Source organism: Planococcus citri, chromosome 2 (assembly GCF_950023065.1).
Source record: "Planococcus citri chromosome 2, ihPlaCitr1.1, whole genome shotgun sequence".
Taxonomy (NCBI): domain Eukaryota; kingdom Metazoa; phylum Arthropoda; class Insecta; order Hemiptera; family Pseudococcidae; genus Planococcus; species Planococcus citri.
Window position 1 is genome coordinate 19,035,314 of NC_088678.1, and position 19,866 is coordinate 19,055,179.

The window sequence follows — 19,866 nt, forward strand, 5'->3', positions numbered from 1 at the left end:
GCATAGGGAAACGTGACGTTTTTAATGTACCATAGCACCATTAAAAATCAACACTTCTCAATGAAAAAGAGGGTGTCTTTTCGCGTAATTTATTTAGTCTATAAACTCTAGGTTACCGCATGGATTCGATAATTGTGAACATTCGTGTACAGAAATTATCAAAATCCCACCAGAATGTATATTGTATTTTTTCGACGCATGTAGTAAGTTTTTTAAGCACGAAGTAAAAACTTACTAAGTTGAAAAAATACAATACACCTTCTTACCTTATTTTAATGGTGTTTTTGCCGACTAATCTCGGAAATGAAACAACATTGAAATAGGACATGCGTAAGAAATAAGCATAGATTGTTAGAAATTTAGTGCAATATTTTTTACCTCAATTCTTGATACTGTTTTGTAGACTCTTTTTCATTTAAACATCTTTCTGAGTCCAATCAGAATCGAATTGATAAACTTGACAAAGCTTAAATTATCCCTAGGCATAATTTATATTTTTTACCTTGTTTCCAAACTGCTTGCAGTGGCGAGACGAGATAATCACGTAATTATAGATACATAGATCTAATTACCAAATAGAAAAATCACTTTACTTTTTTATCAGCCTGCTACTTAGACATTTTTTCGAACTATTTGGAAGGAAAAAATCACGAAAACGAGGTAGCTAAGTAACTTAGAGTTAGAAATATTTTTTCTTAAGTTACTAATTTTTGGTGCAATATTCTTACACGTGCCGCTAGATCTTGGCCTTGAAACACCCTTTTCTTAAATTCTTTATCAAAGGGAGAGAATTCCATCAACCTAGACCTAGCTCAGAGGGCGTAGATCTTTCCCTCTTAGATCGCATTAGCGAATAGTATTGCAACTTAAAGGGAAAAGATGTAGGAATTTCATGGAAGTGCATTCGAATACTTCGAGTACATTTTCACCTCCACCAACCCCGCCACCACCGGCGGCTCATTTTTTAATATTTCACCGAAGTATTTATTATGACAGGATACATAAATACTAATTGTTATGTACAAAAAATGTAACAAGTGTCACCCTTTTAGTTAAAGGCGCGTGCCGAAATCGTAAATCTGTCAGATTCTTTCTATTTTATGACCAAAGGCGACGACTTCAAAAAGGGGTGAGAAACTATTGGAATGCTAGGACCTCCCACTACTTGATCAGGTCTCTTTAACTCTTCATAAATATTCTTTCACTTGCCACAAGAAATTCATACTACGTTCTTCCGTCGTGGGTTGCAGTACTCATTCGTAAAGCACTTCGCGTTTATGAATACTCCACCAGCCTTAAGCACTCGCAGTAGAGTAAGTAAAAACAAATCGTTTATTTCACTGGACTTAGGCACTAATAGTCTCAAGCCCAATCGCGTAATGAATTCTGATTTGAATATGAACGACAAAGAGAGTCATACTTCAGATCAATCGTTTTGTGGTGATCAACCTCAAATGTACGCCAAAGCGTGTCCAGTTGAGGAAGATAGTAATTTGAATACACCTTCCGATGAAGGTATCGGTACTCAGGAATATTCGCGTCCATTTGACCCCGAATCATTTAAGGATCTTATTGACGAGGAAGTTTACGAAACTTTTAAAACTACTTGGGATTGGAATGACAAAATTCACTCAGAAGTGAAATCGAATTTCAAAATTAATAATCAGCAAATTATTAAGGCCAAAAATTATGCGAAAGAAGCGAAAAACGCCGCGATTTATTTAAACGATAAAATACAAGACGTTTCGATTCAACAGTCTAAACATGCTGAATGTACTAATGATTGGCTAAAAGAAATAACTGATAAATTAAATGAAACATCGGTTATCATTACTGAAACAAAATCCGAAACTTCTGATAATTCTTCCAACCTCCAAAAAATTTCTGAACTCGTCACAAAAATACATAGCGACTCAAACGAGTGTAACAAACTCTCTGATGAAGTAAATTTTATCAAAACCGCGATTCGCCATTTACCTATGATCAAACAAAATAAAGTAAAAACCAATCCAATAGATCCAGGTTCTGTAAAAAATGCAGGTGTCTATTTTTCGGATGAATTATTACATTTTCCGCACGAATTTTTGGACGATTTCGATAGATATTTTTCTTACGCTAATGCAGCTGAAGATCATAAAGTTTTCGCATTCAAAAAGGTAATTTGCACAAGAAATGCCAAGGAATTTTTGGAAACAGTCCGTAACGTCTATCGATTCAACGAGTTGAAAAAGAAATTCTTGAATTATTATTGGGACAGGAGGGCTCAAAATGAGGCTATGAAGTTTTGCAAATACCATTTTAATGCCGCGGAAAATATAAAAGATATGGCAAATAAAATGATTCGATGGGCTCGATCTCTATCCCATCATCGTCATGGTTATACGGAGGACCTTATTCAATTACTCATTAATAAAACCCCCGAGCCATATCAATATAAGCTCAAGGAAGAAGGACAAACTTTGGATCAATTTATCGAAAAATTATCAAATTTGACAGAAATTCAAATTGATACAGAAAATGAGGTCCCAATAACCCTCTCTCGAGCTCGTAGATATCCGAATTCCGAACCATACACACCTCAGGCACCTAGACAGCAATCGTATCCGTCTCAGGAACAATTGCAAAACTTATGGGATATGCTATCTCAAAAAGCTAGGAAACCTAATAATAACAATTATCGTAATAATCGCTCTGGCAATTCTACTGAAAATCCAAAAGATTCAGCCGATCAATCTCCAACAACTTATCCCAAAGATAAGCCCGAATCTCCGAAAATTAGTCAAACCTCTAATCAAGGTACGCCTCAAAAATTTAATTCAAATTCAAAACCTTTCAATGTCGATAAATTCGGTAATTTAATCACCAATAATAAATCGAGACCTCCGCGTACTCCTCCCGCTCCGGTTCAAACTGTAGAATTCGATGAAAAAGCCAATAAATATGTTATCGTCGATAACGACCCAGAAGACTTAGGTGAAACAGTCTCAGTATGTAATTATCTCAACGAACTATTTGAGGAGCAACCAGAGCAGTTAGATCTTCAATCAATAACTTTGGCAGTAGGCTCAGTAACATCGATGATTTCCCCTGATCCGAGTGATGAGGAAGATGACAGCTCCGATGCGGGAAACGATCATCACTAGGCAGCCCGGGGGCAGTTCCTAGTGCTAAGTTAGCCCCATTCAGAGACATCTTGAACCAATATATATGGGTTGGCGATGGTTTAGCCCATTATATGGCATGCGGAGAAATGATAGTATCTAAAGATCTACCCGATTATTTACGCGATCAAATACCACTCGAACAACTTTACAATCGATTATTGAAAGTCGAATTCAAACCCTACTCAAATTTCATACTTTCTGCAGGTCAATTAGAATTCAATTTCTCGCGCAAACCGTATCGAGTAATTGAACAACAATTAAATAATATAATCGAATTGCTGTTAGGTTATCACCATGCTGAAAAAATAATTCTCTTATTTCCTCTCGTCAAACCGCGAAATATTGAAGAACCCGATGTTAAGCTGTATAGGTACATCGATTTCAAAAACATATACGCTCGTGTCGCTTCTCATCCCAGTGTACTTTTTTGGAAAAACCCCGCTATGCGATTTTTACAAACTGAAGTCATGTGCAATGAAGGAAGATTTTATACACGACCCAAACTAGGGAATCGTAGAGAACTTCAGCCTATTGAACAGAAGTTCCATTATATTCCAGCACTAAGACGTTATTTCCCTTCAATTCTTGAATACCGCGATGTTCGTAATTCCATCATCATGGAAATGATACGCCAACGAAATTTCGAAGCGTGGGTCGAACACGTTGATTCAATGGAACAAGAACAAAAATTCACCAACACTCAAGGTGAAATTTGGGGAATGACAACTATACCAGTCAATCAAATAACTTTGAATACGAATCAGGAAAATTTTGAACCACGAAAAATCGTAAGAGCAGCATTTAGACAACTGCAGAACGACCCTCGCTCAAAATCTTCTCAAAATTTAGGCGAGCTATTTTCATCCAAAATTAACCAATCGCTTCAAAAACATGCTAAAAAACGTAAAAATAAAGAACCTCTCATAAATCCAAAACGACAAAATACTTCCTACATTGACGCAATCGATAATGCAATAATTCAAGATAATGAACCTATGCCATTTATCTCACGTCAAATTGTAAAACAATGCACAGACGACCCTGCATGCGTTGTGCCAGTATTTGTTGGAAATAGAAAATTGGCATTACAGTTGGACACGGGGGCACTTCCAAACGTTCTCACTAAACTAGTAGTAAAAACACTTTTGAAGGAAGCCCCCCAATTCATCAAATTTATTAAATTAAAGAAGAGGGTCCAACTGAAGCTAGCCGATAATACAATAATTACTGCTACCACCCATATGGCTGAAATTTTAATGAAATTAGGACCAGCATTGATGAGCGTTCCATTCTATATAATGGACGCTCCAGGAACTTCATTTTTAATGGGTAGAGTTTCCATGGAATTTTTCCGCATGTCATTAAATATTCATAAGCGTGAGCTACAATGTGAACCTGAATTTTTTAAAGAATTCACTATCCCATTTATGCCCACGATCGAATTTCAAAATGCACTCACTGTGTATTCTCTCGTAACGATAAATCAAGACGAGTATCCACAAATTTACGAAGATATGACTAATGCACAAATTACTAAAGTGCAAAGAGAAATTATCGAAGATAAAATGACCGCGGTTAAAACTTTCCGAGAAAACTTACGAAAAGATTTAAAAATGGCAGTTGCTAATGGTTCAATTACTCAAGAGCAATCTGTTCAAGGATTCGAGAGATTAGAAAAATTTTACGATATTTTTGATTTAAATCCCGGAATGTACTCAGGTGAACAAGTAAAATTTAACTTTCCAGAGGGTGGTGAACATCTAAAACCCTGGAGAGGTGAAAAATTTCGACCTAGCAAAAAATTATTGCCAGCATTACGTCGCGCCATAGCAAAAATGCTAGAACTCGAAATTATTCAATATTCACATTCACCTTATATTAACACCCTAGCACCAGTTGTGAAGAAGAATGGTGACATTCGCCTCTGCCTCGATGCAGACGAATTGAATAAATTCCTCATTAATGTATTGACGGAGCCGAATACCATCTCTAGCATGATCTACGACAATGCTGGAGATCGACTATTTTGCACACTCGACTTCACAGCTGGCTTTTGGCAATTAGTCTTAGACCCAGAGTCGCGAAAATTTGTAGCTTTTCAAGTCGAGGGGCAGGTTTTTGAATTTATAAGACTCCCCTATGGACTTAAAATTTCCTCTGGTGAATTTGTCCTAATGATCAATAAAGTGATCGACAATGAAGACGGAATCACAAAGTATGTTGACGATATCAAAATATCAGGCAAAGACTTTGAAGAAACTATCGCCAGACTAGAAAAAGTTTTCCAAAAAATTCGCGAACATGGTCTAACACTTAACCCGACTAAAACCCAATTTTTTCGTAATTATGCAGACCATTTAGGCTTTGTTATCTCCGACCAAGGCGTTGGAAAACAAAGCGAAAAGATTAGGAAATTGGACGAGTTTGAGAAAAAACACACTAAAAGAGGTAAATTCTCACTCTCCAAGAAAAATGATATACTGGCTTTGGTAGGGAATACAGGTCTATATAGGGACTTTATACCCGAATATTCGCAAATTGTTAACCCCATCTACGAACTTACCAAAGGTGACGTACCTGTCGAGTGGACTGAAGTCCAACAAACTGCTTTTGAAAAGCTCAAAGCTGAATTTCGCAAGGACTTTAAACTTCAACAAGCACCTAAAGAGGGCGATTTATTTCTCGATACAAAATTATCAAATGACGCGATGAATGGTGTTCTCTTTTACATGGAAGAAGAAGAGAAAAGAATCATTCTATTTGTCTCGATAGCTTTTAAAGAACACCAGAAAAACTTCACTCTCTTTGACCGTGAAATGATGTGTCTTGTAAAATGCGTCCAAAAATTACAAATTTGGTTACATGGTCGACGAATCCATGTACGGTCGAACCTTTTACCTATTGTAAACCGATTCAGAGAAATCGCACAAACGCATAGAAAGGCAGCACACTGGATCACTGTCTTGAATTGTTATGATTTGATCTATGACATGAATACATCCAATAAGAAGCTTTACGATATAAAAGCCCCTGACTTAGAGATAAATTGTGTCGAAGTTGAATACTCTTCTTCAGAAGAAAGTTATTCAACAGCAGTCGAGGATGACCATTTTGAGACGAGTATCGAACCCTACGAACTCAAATTTCTAGATGAAAATATTTCTGAGCTCAATCAACGACTCAAAAATATTTCTTTTCATCAGAAGACTGATCCATTCTGCAAAAAGATCATTGAAATCCTTGAAGAAAGAGTCCCAGCAAACAATAAAAAGCAAAGAGACATTCAAAAATCTAAAATGTCGAAATTTGAACTCTTTATAAATACCAAAGGCGAGAAAGTTCTCCTACGTAAACTTGAATATGGATCAAGAGTTCCATGTTTGCCAGATACGTTATTTTTCGATACAGCTGATTATTTACATTGTGCTCACGGCCATGTAGGTGCCAACAAGCTCGATGTAATTTTCAGGAGAATTTATTACCACAATAATTCTCTCGCGTATATCCGAGAAGTTTGTAACATTTGCATTGTGTGCAAAGTTAACAAAAATTACGCGAAACATAAGATAATTGAATATGCTCAAATCGAAGCATACGCACTCGGCGACGTACTATCTGTCGACATATTCGGTCCCTTGCCTGCAAATGCCTGTGAGCCAAAATATCTACTCGTAGCAAAAGACGTTTTTACGAACCGTACCTGGATACGAACTCTGTATAACACCAAAAAGGAGTCAGTATGCCAGAAGATGGATACTATCATTAAAGATATCACAAATCAAAAAGTTCGAATCAGAAAAGTCATCACTGATAATGGCTGTCAATTTATATCTAACGCCTGGTATGACTTACTTGAATCCCATAGAATTCAAGTGGCACACACAAGTGCCTACAATCCTCAATCTTCCTCCGTAGAGCGAACTATGAGAAGCATAGGCGATAAAATTAGAGTAAAGACAAATGCCACTCATGACCCTCGACGTACACACCTCGGATGGTATGACGTAATTGAGGAAATCGAACTCGAACTGAACAATACCCCGACATCATTCGGCTTTAAACCGAATGAGGCGTGGGGCATTCCTGATGAAATTACCTCACAAATCCCTCACAAAAAATTGAAATTCAATTTTAATCGTGAACTCACAAAACTCCGCGATAAAATGGCAAAACAAGAAATCCCGTCTATTTCAGTTGCTCAATGTTTAGGTCAAACACTAGACCCAAACAAAGACTTAATTATAGACAGGGATGGCTATGTTCGAGTCACAGCCGATGGTGCGTGCTCGAAAAATGGCGACGCTAATGCTATCGCAGGAATTGGGATTTGTTTTGCGCCAGAATCCCTGATGAATGTCTCGGAACGCATAACTCACCCAGACTATCCTACATCTAATAACCTGGCAGAGCTGATTGCAATCAAAACAGCTCTGGAAATTTTGAAAGATAATGAGATTACAAAAGTCAAATTGTTGAGCGACTCAAATTACGCAATAAAAGCGCTCAATAACACATGCTCATCTTGGCAGACGAATAATTGGAAAAATTCACGGAACAAACCTGTTCACCACGAGAAATTATTCAAACAAATTCTTGAACTCAAGAAAGAATTTGAAGCTGTAGAGTTTATTCATGTCTTCGCACGTAAGCATGAATTTACTAACATAATAGCTGATTCTCTAGCCAAGAAAGCTGTTTACACGCCTGAAGAACAAAATCAAAGAACTTTCGATATGACTCAACGTCAAATAGTTGAGAATTTCATTCGCGAAAAACGACGACTCAAGAAAATTGAGGAAGAATCTTCGTTCAACAAAAAACATCTCGATCCGACATTTTTTGAGCCAGGTGATTGGGTCCTTATGACGAATCACAAATTATCGTCACGAGAAAAACGCACTTCTGCTAAACTCTACCAGAAGAAAGTAGGACCCTTCATAGTTATTCAAAGGAATGGCCAAAACTGCTACTTACTAGCACCCACTGACGATGCCACAGATGACCGAGTGTCAAACATCCGTCAACTAACTCTCTTTATTACTAGAGACAATTTGGAGAAATTGAAAAAGGAAGTTTGCCTTCAATCTCACATCGATCATCGTTCCCTGGAACAGAAGATCAAAGACTTCCTCACAAATCATCGTGATGATACTGAGGATGACTCTGATGATGAGAATAACTCAAAATCTGAGGAAGACGACATCACAAGTGAAATCATAGTAAGCAATAAAGACTTCAAACGAGCTTCCGAAGCTGTTATAAAAGAAGTCGAAAAAGCAGCAAGAGAGCATCGCGCGAAAGCCCGAGCCGAGCGTAAAGCGCTCGAGGAATTAGACTCTCGATTACTGGATGGTGAAACTCTCGCGGATCCACCTCCTTCCTCTTCTGGGGCAGTTATAGACAATAACTTGCCAACGAAAAGACCTAGAGGAAGACCAAGGAAAAACCCCTTGAATGACTCGCAAGAAACCATCTATAGTCAATCTTCTCAATCTGAAAACGATCAACCTTCTCAAGGGGCACCTGAGAATTCACCACCTGTTACAACTAAAAGGCGAGGGAGACCTCCCAAGAAAGACAAGGAGAATGAATCCCAGGATAACACCTCGCCAGATTCACAACGAGATTCAGATAATAACGTCACCCAAGAGGTACTAACAGAATCCCAAAATCTCGAAACAACACCTACTCCAGTCATTATTAGGAGAATTAAAAAATCTCAAAATTCTCCCCCTGACTCAGGTTTTGCAGAAACTCAGCAACCCGCAACACAGTCTCAAGAAGATGTACAGGCTGGGGCAAGAAATCCACGATATCCTCCCCTCCCAATCATCCGTATATCTGATAGAGTTAGGGCTAGATTAGGGCGACCTCAATCTGAATCATATTGGAAAAAACAATTCGTAGCCAATACAGTCGACGTCATAGACAATCCCGATAACAACAAACGGGATTCTTTAGATTAAAAATTCACTTTTCCATACACGTCATTCCAATACCCAGGTATTTTGCAACGTAGATAGGTACACCTTTGTCAGTTGCTCCCCAATTGTATAACATACCTATCTACTACACACATGTGAAGCGAAAAATTTTAAAATCTATAAAAATATAAAAATATACGCGACGTATTTCTCAAACACACGCGTTGAAAATACGTACACACCCTAAAAACCAGTTCATCAACCCCATGCAATATGCAACTTAGCCGCTACGTCAACACAACACAGCGTGGAACCACCTTGCAGCGTCCTCCGTTGAAATATTTGATATTATTTCGATGGTACATGTTGCAGGGCTATCCCACGCACATTACATCGTAATAATTCGGTAGAAATATTCAAAATACTAATTGTAAGCATATTCGCATGTATTGTTATTCGAAAACTGAGGTTATTGATTTCGGTATATAGATAAAAACACCATATCGATCACCCCAGCACCCGAAAACAAATAAAAATCATATTTTCGTCTGTATAGCTGGATCATACCAACCTACCAGTTACCCAACAATTGAAGTAAAAATACAGACAAAAAGAAAATTATGAGTATTCATTCATCATACAAAATTTTTATTCCATTGCCCGATGTCAATTGCCCGATATCACAATAAATGGATACTCATACACTCGAGCATTCGTTAATACATTTTTTTTTATTATTATTCAAATCCTAACTCTGTCAACCAACAATTGATAGAAATGCAAATGAATGCTCGCACACACACCATCTACTCAAATCAAAACAGTTATGAGCATCCACAAGCAAAATTTTTTTTTTACTCTGTCAATTGCCCTAACAACTCGATAAGAAAAATAAACGGATGCTCATGACACACGAACCATAATTTGTCTAAGTAAAACTATAATATATTACACTTTCACGAACATACCACAAAAAGACTCTCGTTCTTTTCAACTTGCATTCTTAAAATGCGAATAAATGCATCACAGATATCATTGACTTAGTTGTACAATGACTTATTTATGCTTCATGACCCACTTTTCAAAATATTATTAGACAAAAAATGGCAACTGATTCGAGTAAATGCACTTTCAAGATATGTTAATTCCTGGCAAAATAGCTTTATTCTTAGGTATATAGTACTTATCAGATAGATTTAAAATTACGTTCTTTCACAGCCAAGGCGCTATAGAAAGACAAAATAATTCATATTTTAAACGTATCCCTCCTCGTTTACGCAGAGAGAATATTTAGCACTTGAATCAATCACTGTCACAACAGTAGACAAGAAACCACCCTAGTTAACACATTTACGATCGCGGACACAGTGACACGCTCGTAAAAAGTAAACTATTTAATGACCCTACGCCTTACACGTACAACCGGTAGCTAGGGTGCGCGACAGCCTGCGTAAACCACACACATTGTTTTCGATACATTGACCTTTTTTTTTTCTCCCTATTCGAAACGCGATTAGCCCAATTAGTAAAAATTACTCGAAACCTAAAAATAGTATATTGGACATCGGTACGTGAGAAAAACATCACAGAGACAGTTCTTGTCAAAAATCTTCATCCCTTCGATGACATTTATGACCAGTGATTTTTCAGAAAATCGAAACTACGAAAAAATCACGTTTCTGTGGTCCCAAAATTTTATTACTTAAAGGCGTAACTTTGTATCTTCTGTCTTAAAAACCTCTATCTGTTCACACTCTTGGTCATTATTTTCGACAAAATAATCTACCCCTCGTCTCCAAATATGCGTAAATGTCGCGAGAAAAATAAGACGCGATAAGAACTTTATGTAAAATGGAGTAGGGACATTTTTTCCTGAGAAAGAAATAGTCAAAAATCACGTCCAAAACATCCAGCAAAAAGGATCGAATACCATATATGTAGTGAAGTTAGTGCCAGGAGGACCTACTTCGATATCTGGTGAGATCGACTCTTTTTTCGACTTAGCTTATATTTTGCTTTTCAAATATTAGCATTTGTCTCGTCCATGTAAACTATATTGTAGCAACCCACGGTGGTACACTACAATATATAGGATTGCTTGATTTTTTTTGCGAAATTTTTTTTTTTTTTGGAAAATATCTATTGCATCATGAATCATTGCGAACTCATATGCGATAAATGTTCTCGACCATTGACCCATATGGGTCCGGATGTAGTGACAGGTAGAGATAAAATTGCGATTACAAAGTGCCTACATCTTTTCCATTATAGTTGTATTTACAACTATTACATCGATAGTATGCAGACTGCTCATAATATGAAAATTATAACCTGTATGCGACGAGGTTGTAGAGAGAAATTGTGTGGAACTGACTTTTCGGTGGTGAAACATTCGTCCAAAATTGTGCATTATATGCAAAATGATTCGAGGGTTCGAGAATTAAATAACCAATTGACGATGCAACGGGACTTGTACACCAGGTTACAAGCCACGGTATCGGAAATTACGACTGAGAATACGACATTAAGGACACAGAACGAGGATATTCAAAGGGAACTTACGAATTTGCAAGCTCGATACAATATGCTGATTGATGAACAGAATAGTAATTTGTATGCAAGTATTCGTGCGAGAAATACTCCTAATAGGCCGTATACCCCATTAGGCTATAGACCCCAATCCCCTATCTACAGTCCAATGCCGACGTCATTCGCTTCAATACCTACTTACTCAGCTCCTCAGCATGTCGAAACTACTCCATCATCCTTATATTCACACCCAATGGACGTTCCACCCCCAACTCCCGATCTTCCACCGATTTTCTTATGTAATCAAAACCTCGTACGTGTACCGAATACAACCTATCAATCCATACTTCCAAATCCATCCACCATGACACCGTACGCCTCATGCGCCTCGACGCCTCATCCACTTGGATCATCCTCAGAAAGTAATAGCCAAAAGCAACATATGAGCTCTGAGTCATCGAATCATCCACGCGACGAAAATTCGAAAAGTTCAAATGATTCGACAGGTTCCCATGCTTCCAAGAGAGCAAAGATACCGCCACCTAAACAGAAGAAGGGTACCTCAGCCGAGAGAGGGAACAATCATCGTAAATATCGTCTCCGCTACGGAACGGATTCCAGCGAACTCCTTCCCTTCTACCCTCTGAACTCCTATCCTAAAGGATTCACAGCGGCGGCATGCGAAGTTAGCAACGAGACATATGTTGTAGTACTCTTTACCTACAACATCTTAATGATAGGGGATGGCCACGTCTATAGCATCATTAAATACTTGTCACTAGGTAAACCCTATGCTGATGCAGTAAGTACACAGCTCTATCGACAAGACTTATTACTTGCCGAACTCGTAAAATTCATTTCGAATTTTAAAGACTTCCCTACTAGGGTAATGTTATCAATAGGAACCAGGGATGGAAGAGCCGGGAGCGAGCCGGAGCCAGAGTCTGAAAGAGCCGGATTTTTTGAGGAGCTAGAGCCAGAGCCAAGAGCCAAGTAAATGAAAGTGCAGAAAAATATCAAGAGCTCTCTTGCAAAAGAGCTCCTTATTTTACTCAAGAGAGCCATCAACATAAGGAGTCTTTAACCTGGAAAGAGCCAGAGCCGAGTGGGAGCCCACAAAATTTTTCAGGCTCTTTGGCTCCCTAAAAGTAGAAAAAAAAGTGGAAAAATGCGCACAATTTTATTGAAAATTCAACTTTCAACTCACATTTGTGAAGAAAATGAATAATTTCTACGTTTGTTATCTCATTGAGAAATAAAATGAAAATAAATGCAGTATATTTTCATTTTTTTTCATCATTTTTCACGAATTTTAAGTTCTAATTTAAAGAGCCAAGAGCCAGAGCAGGAGCTGCAGTGGGAGCCAAGAAATTGGAAGAGGGAGCTGAGAGTCAAAGAGCGGAGTTGGAAAGAATTGAGGAGCGAGCAAGGAGCCAAAGAGCACATGTAAAGAAAAAGAGTGAAGAGCCAAGAGCGAGCCAGAGCTAAAACTTAATGGGGAGCTGAGCCAGAGCCAAGAGCGGGAGCCCTGAATTCAAGGCTCTTCCATCCCTGATAGGAACGTATGATGTACATTGTGGTACACCATACAAACAATTTTTCGAAAGTATGCGAAAATTATGCACTGTGTTAAAAAATCTAAACGTGTCGGAATTAATTCTATTACCTCTAGTTCTACATCCCAACACGAATTTAACTCGTTCTACTGAGATTTCAGATGCTCTCAATTACGATTGGTCTCAGATCTTAGGTGGAAAAATAACTCGAATCCCAAGTGTATTCGAAACACTCAACCATTACTGCACACCAGAATGGAATAGCGCAGGACCGTATTATCCAATCACCGTATACGACGATGTAATGCACTCCCTTCGAAGACAATTCATCCCAGAAGCAAATAAAGTGCAAGATACCCAGCTGTCATCACCTGAAGTACCTGCAGCCAATAATGAGCCATCCATTGCACCAACCGCAGCAGTAAACCCGACCACAAACGAGTTACCTCGATCCTCCTCTCATGAGACTTCTTCTAGCTCGAATAATCTTACTGAAATTAATAATTCAACTTCAAACTTGTCTTTGATGGAAGTCGACAATAACCCGACCCCATCAACTTCTAAAAATGTTGAACTTGTTAATTTAGATACAGCTCATCCAGTCACAGTCACTACAGCGATCCGAACTAGCGCTGCAAAGAAATATTTCGAAAACGAATCTTTGCGCTGTACGATCCGCCAAACGTCAGATGACACTTTCGAAATTAGTAATTCGAGACCAATAAATCACCGAATTACCAATGGTAGCGACCAGCCACGCAGACCAGAAGAGTCCCTTCAACCCTCTGTTATACTACAAAACACACAATCGTGGGCGGAAGAAGCAGAGCAGGATCCCGAAGTGCGTCGTGCTGCAGGGATTATGACAAGTTTTTGCTCTGGTATTCACCACAGAGAAACACCACAAAACCCAGAAAATCGGGAAAAAGAGTAATATGTGTCAAAATCAATTTTCCCTTATTTCTAGTTTTAGTAATAGATATTTTAAATTCGACATACTCAAAAGGTAGTAAGCCGAATTTCTAGATTATAGATTAAAATTAAAATTCAAAAATTCTAAAAATTTATTTGTTCAACAGTTTAAAAAGTACACTGTAGTTGATGACGTAAAAGATGATACGTAAACAATCAAATGAAATGATGATCCAATATCCACTCACAAGGAGATATTCCAACTACACCACTAATGAACAAATGAAAAAAAAAAAACACACCTATTTTAAGTTTCATTTTTTCTTTTATTAATTTTTCTTCTTTTTCTTTTCTTTTTTCTTTAATTCTATCATGTACATAATATTTATATGTTACTGTTAAAAGTAAGTGTATCTTATGACCCTCCACACTGTACGAAAACATTTCGATCAATTTTAACAAGTTAAAAATACAGAGTGACAATTTTTTTTTGAGAAAATCCTAATCATTTTTTACAAATCTTCTCTATTTTTTAACGTCACTTCTGACTGAAAAAATTACACGATAGATAGCAATTACGTATGACCTTTGAAAATGCAACAGCATGAGACTCAAAAACTTTAGGAAAAAATACCGGAATTCAGGATCATATCATACGTAAACAAAAATTCAAAAAATGTAGGCCAAATTTTATAAGTTTTATCAACGTTTGACAGCGAACTGACACAAATTAGCAAACATAGCGCAAACGGAAAGGGCAACCCTTATTCTTCAGACTGACCCAAATTTTGATAGTTATTTGGCCACTTCAACTTCCCGACTACTTTCCAAATTTTGATTCTTGGAAAATAGCTTCAATATCTTCAAAATCGTCAACCTTCATCTAGACGATATAAATTTTTTTTTTTTTTGACCCGATTCAAATTAAGCCTTTTTTCAAAAATACGATTCCCAAAAATCGTTCCCACAGTTAAGATTACTTCACCTCTATTTCGATTATTTTTGCAATGTACTTGGCACGATACCTATTTGTCCATTGAATAGCAATTAGAGCTCCTCAGTCTTTTTTATGTCTCCCAACTACTACGTAGTTTCAGTAACTCTACTACGAGTGCTTGTTCTACAGGACTGCTGAAACTTTATCAGGGCCATACATTATTCGTAACCGAATAATAATCGTGACTGACTCTAACCTATACTTGATGGAAGTGCATTTAGGGGTTGTGTTCAATGCATTTGCAACCGAAATAGTCCCGCCTCCGAACCAACTTTGAAGTTTGTCCCCTCAGAAATTAGACTGCTAATCATCGCAGCGCAAAACGGAGGGGCAGTGGCATGCATATAGGATAGGGTGGGGTGGGGGATATCGGCGTGGGATCAATCTCCTCTATGCTTTTGTTCATGATCCGTGATCCACTTCGATGATATACTCTCCTCTGAGTGAACTCACGAAGGGGCAATTGACAGAGGGCAGATTGGCCCCACTGCCGAAGGTAGTGCATATAATAAGAACCCCTTATAATGAAATGTTGGGAACGTGTGTAAATTCTTTAGATAGGCTAAGTACTCGAGGTACTCGCGATCTACTCGCGCATATAGGGCCGCACCCGCGAGTCGGCAAACGTAAAAGCAGAAGGGTTCGCGAGCCCTTGACAGTTCTTGACAGCCTTTGACGTTTATAGGCCGAGATAGGGATTTTGGCCATTAATTAGTAAAGTCACATAAATTGTCTAATTTATGTGTACTTAGCAAGTACGCTATTGGTCCCCCGGAAATAGGGGTAGGGATTTGACCATCTCAAGTCTCTTTATAATACAGATCTCGAAGCTGCTAGCGAAGAGATTGTGATGTATTTTGGATGCGTGCGGACATGGTTCCGGCAACTAAATCTAGTCTCCGGACTTTGGCTCTGACATCGCGCGTACGTCAGTTCTATCGTCATCGTTAATAAAACTTAAGCCATGGACATCTATTCGGAGTTCATGGCAGAAGTTCTTTCGTTTTTTCCATCTCATCGTTTGATGGATAATGTTTCAATTCAACCTAGATTAACCGAAATATTCACGGTTAATAACGAGTGTACCTTTTTGACATTTTGGGATGTATCCGGACATCACCGAAATGGGCAAAGAATTAAAATGTGTCTCATTTGGTTAAGTTCCATCGACGGCTCGTAGTATTAGGTGAGCCACCAGGAAAGAGATGGAAAACGCGTACAGTTTGTGGTAAGCAGGATACACTTACTTTCTTTTAATATTGTATTCACCTCTCATAGATTACGAGCAAGGCGTCGTAATCTATGATGACTAATTTAAATGTTGTTTTCTCGTGTAAATAAAATTAGTTTAAGCAAAATTTAGCAATCCTACACCTTCGGAGATGGGGTAGGATGAAGTCTCATATTTTTGGACTATGATTAAAAATATGTTGATCTATACCATCACACGTATGGTAAGATCTATCTTCGTTTTAAATTCATTTAGGGCCTTTCAAACAAACAAATGTAGAATCATGTAGGTCAAATGAATTTATGTAAAAAATTTATAAATATACCTTGTAAATATTACAGAATTCGTATTTATTGGGTATACACTTTTTAAATGATGTATAGGGCAGTTTAGGAAAACTACCACCCTTCTGAGCTATCTAGGTACTTAGAAATATTCCCCTTCTAAGGAATATTTCTAATTCTCACCACCATAGGTAAAGGATTTATTCCCCCCTATAACACGTAGGGCTTCTTAGCTACACTATATCAACAGAACTCGAAATTTTAAAATTTTACAGTGAATTCGTATTTTATAAAATTTTTGAAAATTGAGGAGTCCACCTCAGCCCAAGTTTCTTGCAAATGGAAAAAATTAAGAATAAGGAATTATTATCTCACCAGGGATCCTCACTTCGGAGGTTGGGAGGGAGGAAAATCCCAACTTCGAAAATAAGGACCACTCTGATGCCTGTGTGTGTGTGTGTGTTTTTTTTTGAGAGATGTATTTAAATTATTCTCACCACTGATTCATATGGATATTCTTTTTCTGTAGCTATTCCATTTTCTTTCACGTAATCTAACGCAGTGGTAACATAACCGCCATTGCAACCGTGAGATATTCTGTCGCAATCCACGAGATTTTGGGGGCTTAAATCTTCCAACACTCCATTTTTCAAGTAAAAATGTCCCTCCAATAATCCGACCTGTAATTTTTTTCAAATTATTGGTCGTGGCATTTAGCTCGTGGTGTCGTTTGAACAAATTCTCCAACTCGATGGCACGAAAAATTGTCCTTTAATGGTTATTATTAATTACGAAACGTTGCCATTAGATACTTACAGTAGCAAACGCCCAACACGAGCCACAACCTCCTTGATTTTTTATTTTAGTCACGGCTCCCTCATGTACCCAATTTACGTAATCTGGAACATTTTGTGCATTTGATCGAAGAGATGATATCACACGCGAATTTGTATTTTGAGCAAAGCTGGAGTCGGTTTCAGATAAGTATAAATTTGAAAATTCTTCAGAAGTCTGAAATTAAACTTTTTTGTAATGAGCGAACCGAATGAAGAACATGGTAAGTTGAGAATGTGGAATTGGCCCCCAGATGGGAGTTAAAAAAATTCTAGAAATGGAAATTTTTCAAATTAATTTTAAATTCACAAATTTTTTAGATGTTAGAGGTGGCATGGTGATTTGAAAATTTTGTTACAGGATTTACTATGTTCTTCGTTAAGCTATTCGAATTTTTTTACTGGTATCGAGAAAATATGCTTTTGTACATACCATATCAGCGAACTGATTCATCCCAAGTTTGTACGTAACTTGGCCTTTGTCATAAAGTTCATTATGCTTGGAAATTCTGTCCAAATTATCCACGTATATTTTCATTCTTTTTTGGTCATGTTCTGCTGATTCGTACATTTTATTGAACTGAACCTAACAAGGATGAAAATCAAACAAGATGGTTAGGTTTAGGTATTGGTTGCATTGCATGAAAAAATATCAACATTTTTTGCTTAAAAAACAAGAACTCGTACTTACTTTGTACGAATTCCACTGGTGCAGGTTAAGTTCATGATCATCAAAATCAGTACCATACACAAATAGTTGAATATTGATGAACGAGTAAAATGATAACACAAGTGATAATCTTCCCATCATTTTGGTCCGTCGAGTTTCTTGTCAACTGGAAACTAGTATATGAAACTATTTCAGCATTGATTACTATTAAGTATACCTGCTTAATATAATAGGTAGGTAGGCAGGTAGATACCTACGTGTTTTTTTTTACCTCATTTGGAGAGACTGAGTTAGGTATGGTGATTACGTAATCGAGTCTTTTTTAATCGTGTCTCCCTTCAATTTTGAGAAAAAATAAACTGCCTTAGAAATATTTAAATGTGACCTTAAAATCTAAAAATGGCGTGCAATTTTTCGAGAAATTCAAAATTTTCGACGAAAAATTTTCTTGAGGATTTTTGAAGAATTATTTGCCCAAAATGTGGTAATGATTTCGAGGTTTTTGAAAATATCATCCGACTCATTAAAATAGGTTGAAATTTCACCAGGAGTTCAAAAATTTCAATAGAAAATTTCTTTTTAGCATTTTTAAAGAATTTGATCCCAAAATTTGGTCATGATTTTGGCGATTTTTGGAAAAGGCATCATGCAACTTATCAAAATTGATTGAAATTTCGGCCAGAAAGTCAAAAAAAACATTTCAACTTTTTTGATCACATTGGATGAATTTTTAGCTCAAAGTTGAAGTTGGGTATAATTTTCAGGAATAGGTATATTAGGTAAGTACTTACCTATAACTACGCATATGATGGGCAGATATGTACTTCAGAAACACACTATTTGCTAATAATCAAACTCACAATTAATTTTCCGATATGGAACAAATCACTGATGTGAAATTAATGGAGATTTCGTCTATATTTATACTAATTTTTATCATCTGCGGGGCTTGACGTGTATCTCTTTCAAACCAAATCATCACAATTTTAATCTAATTTGCTGTATTTTTATAATTTTTCAATCATTTGCTCATCCGTTTCCTCCTGATAATTTCAACCTTTCTTTTCCATCACCTCACTTTTTGGTTTTTTACAAATGATTCACCATCCTGTTGAAAGTCGATGATAGCTGAATATTGTCTCGTTTATTAGCGATCTGCAATCGATTTTTCGTAAAAATTATACGAGTATGGCAAATGATTTAAATGTAATTCGGTGAAAATATCGCATGACCCCGATTTATCGAGCGATATAATTTCACAACGGAAATAAAATAATTCAGAATCATTTTCTGATAACATGATTAATTGATTATTAACCGTTTATTTTTTTATGGAAATGGTTTATCATCAATTTTTTGAACATGATGATAATTCTATTAAAATTATCTCCAAGAATTTCCATTTACCGTCAAGTGTTCTCAGGTGATAAACACCCCCCCCCCAAAAAAAAAAGAACTCAACAGTCAACTACCATGCTATCAGAAAATGGTTCAAAATTATTCGCTCTACTTAATTCCGGCAGGTATGATTTTTTATTCAATACCTGTAAATGATAAAAATGAATCTTGGATGTGAGGAAACGAAAAATGAGATGCTATGTTTGGACTGTGTTGAGATAATTGTGTGAGACCTGGACAAGAGGTGACTACCTAGTACCTTTTTTTATATATATAAGTACATATAAAATACCTATATTTATTATTAATATGGGGGGGGGTGGACAAGATTTTCTGTCCCGTGGTCGTAATATTATGTCAGAAATAAA

General features: G+C 37.1%; 1 protein-coding gene across 2 annotated transcripts in view; it reads right to left on the reverse strand.

The window, feature by feature from the left end:
* Positions 1-19,014, reverse strand: part of LOC135834891 (procathepsin L-like) — a 40,662-nt gene extending 21,648 nt beyond the window's left edge. Inside the window, exons 1-5 of one of the 2 annotated variants that reach the window (XM_065348869.1) lie at positions 18,892-19,014; positions 18,122-18,273; positions 17,864-18,016; positions 17,414-17,608; positions 17,095-17,277 (exon numbers count right to left, since the gene is read on the reverse strand). In XM_065348869.1, the coding sequence (XP_065204941.1) occupies positions 17,095-17,277; positions 17,414-17,608; positions 17,864-18,016; positions 18,122-18,241 (651 nt within the window). In that variant the 5' untranslated portion in view covers positions 18,242-18,273; positions 18,892-19,014. Of the gene's footprint in view, positions 1-17,094; positions 17,278-17,413; positions 17,609-17,863; positions 18,017-18,121; positions 18,287-18,891 lie in introns of both variants that reach the window. The other variant, XM_065348870.1, reaches the window with a different exon arrangement.
* Between the last annotated feature and the right edge of the window lie 852 nt (positions 19,015-19,866).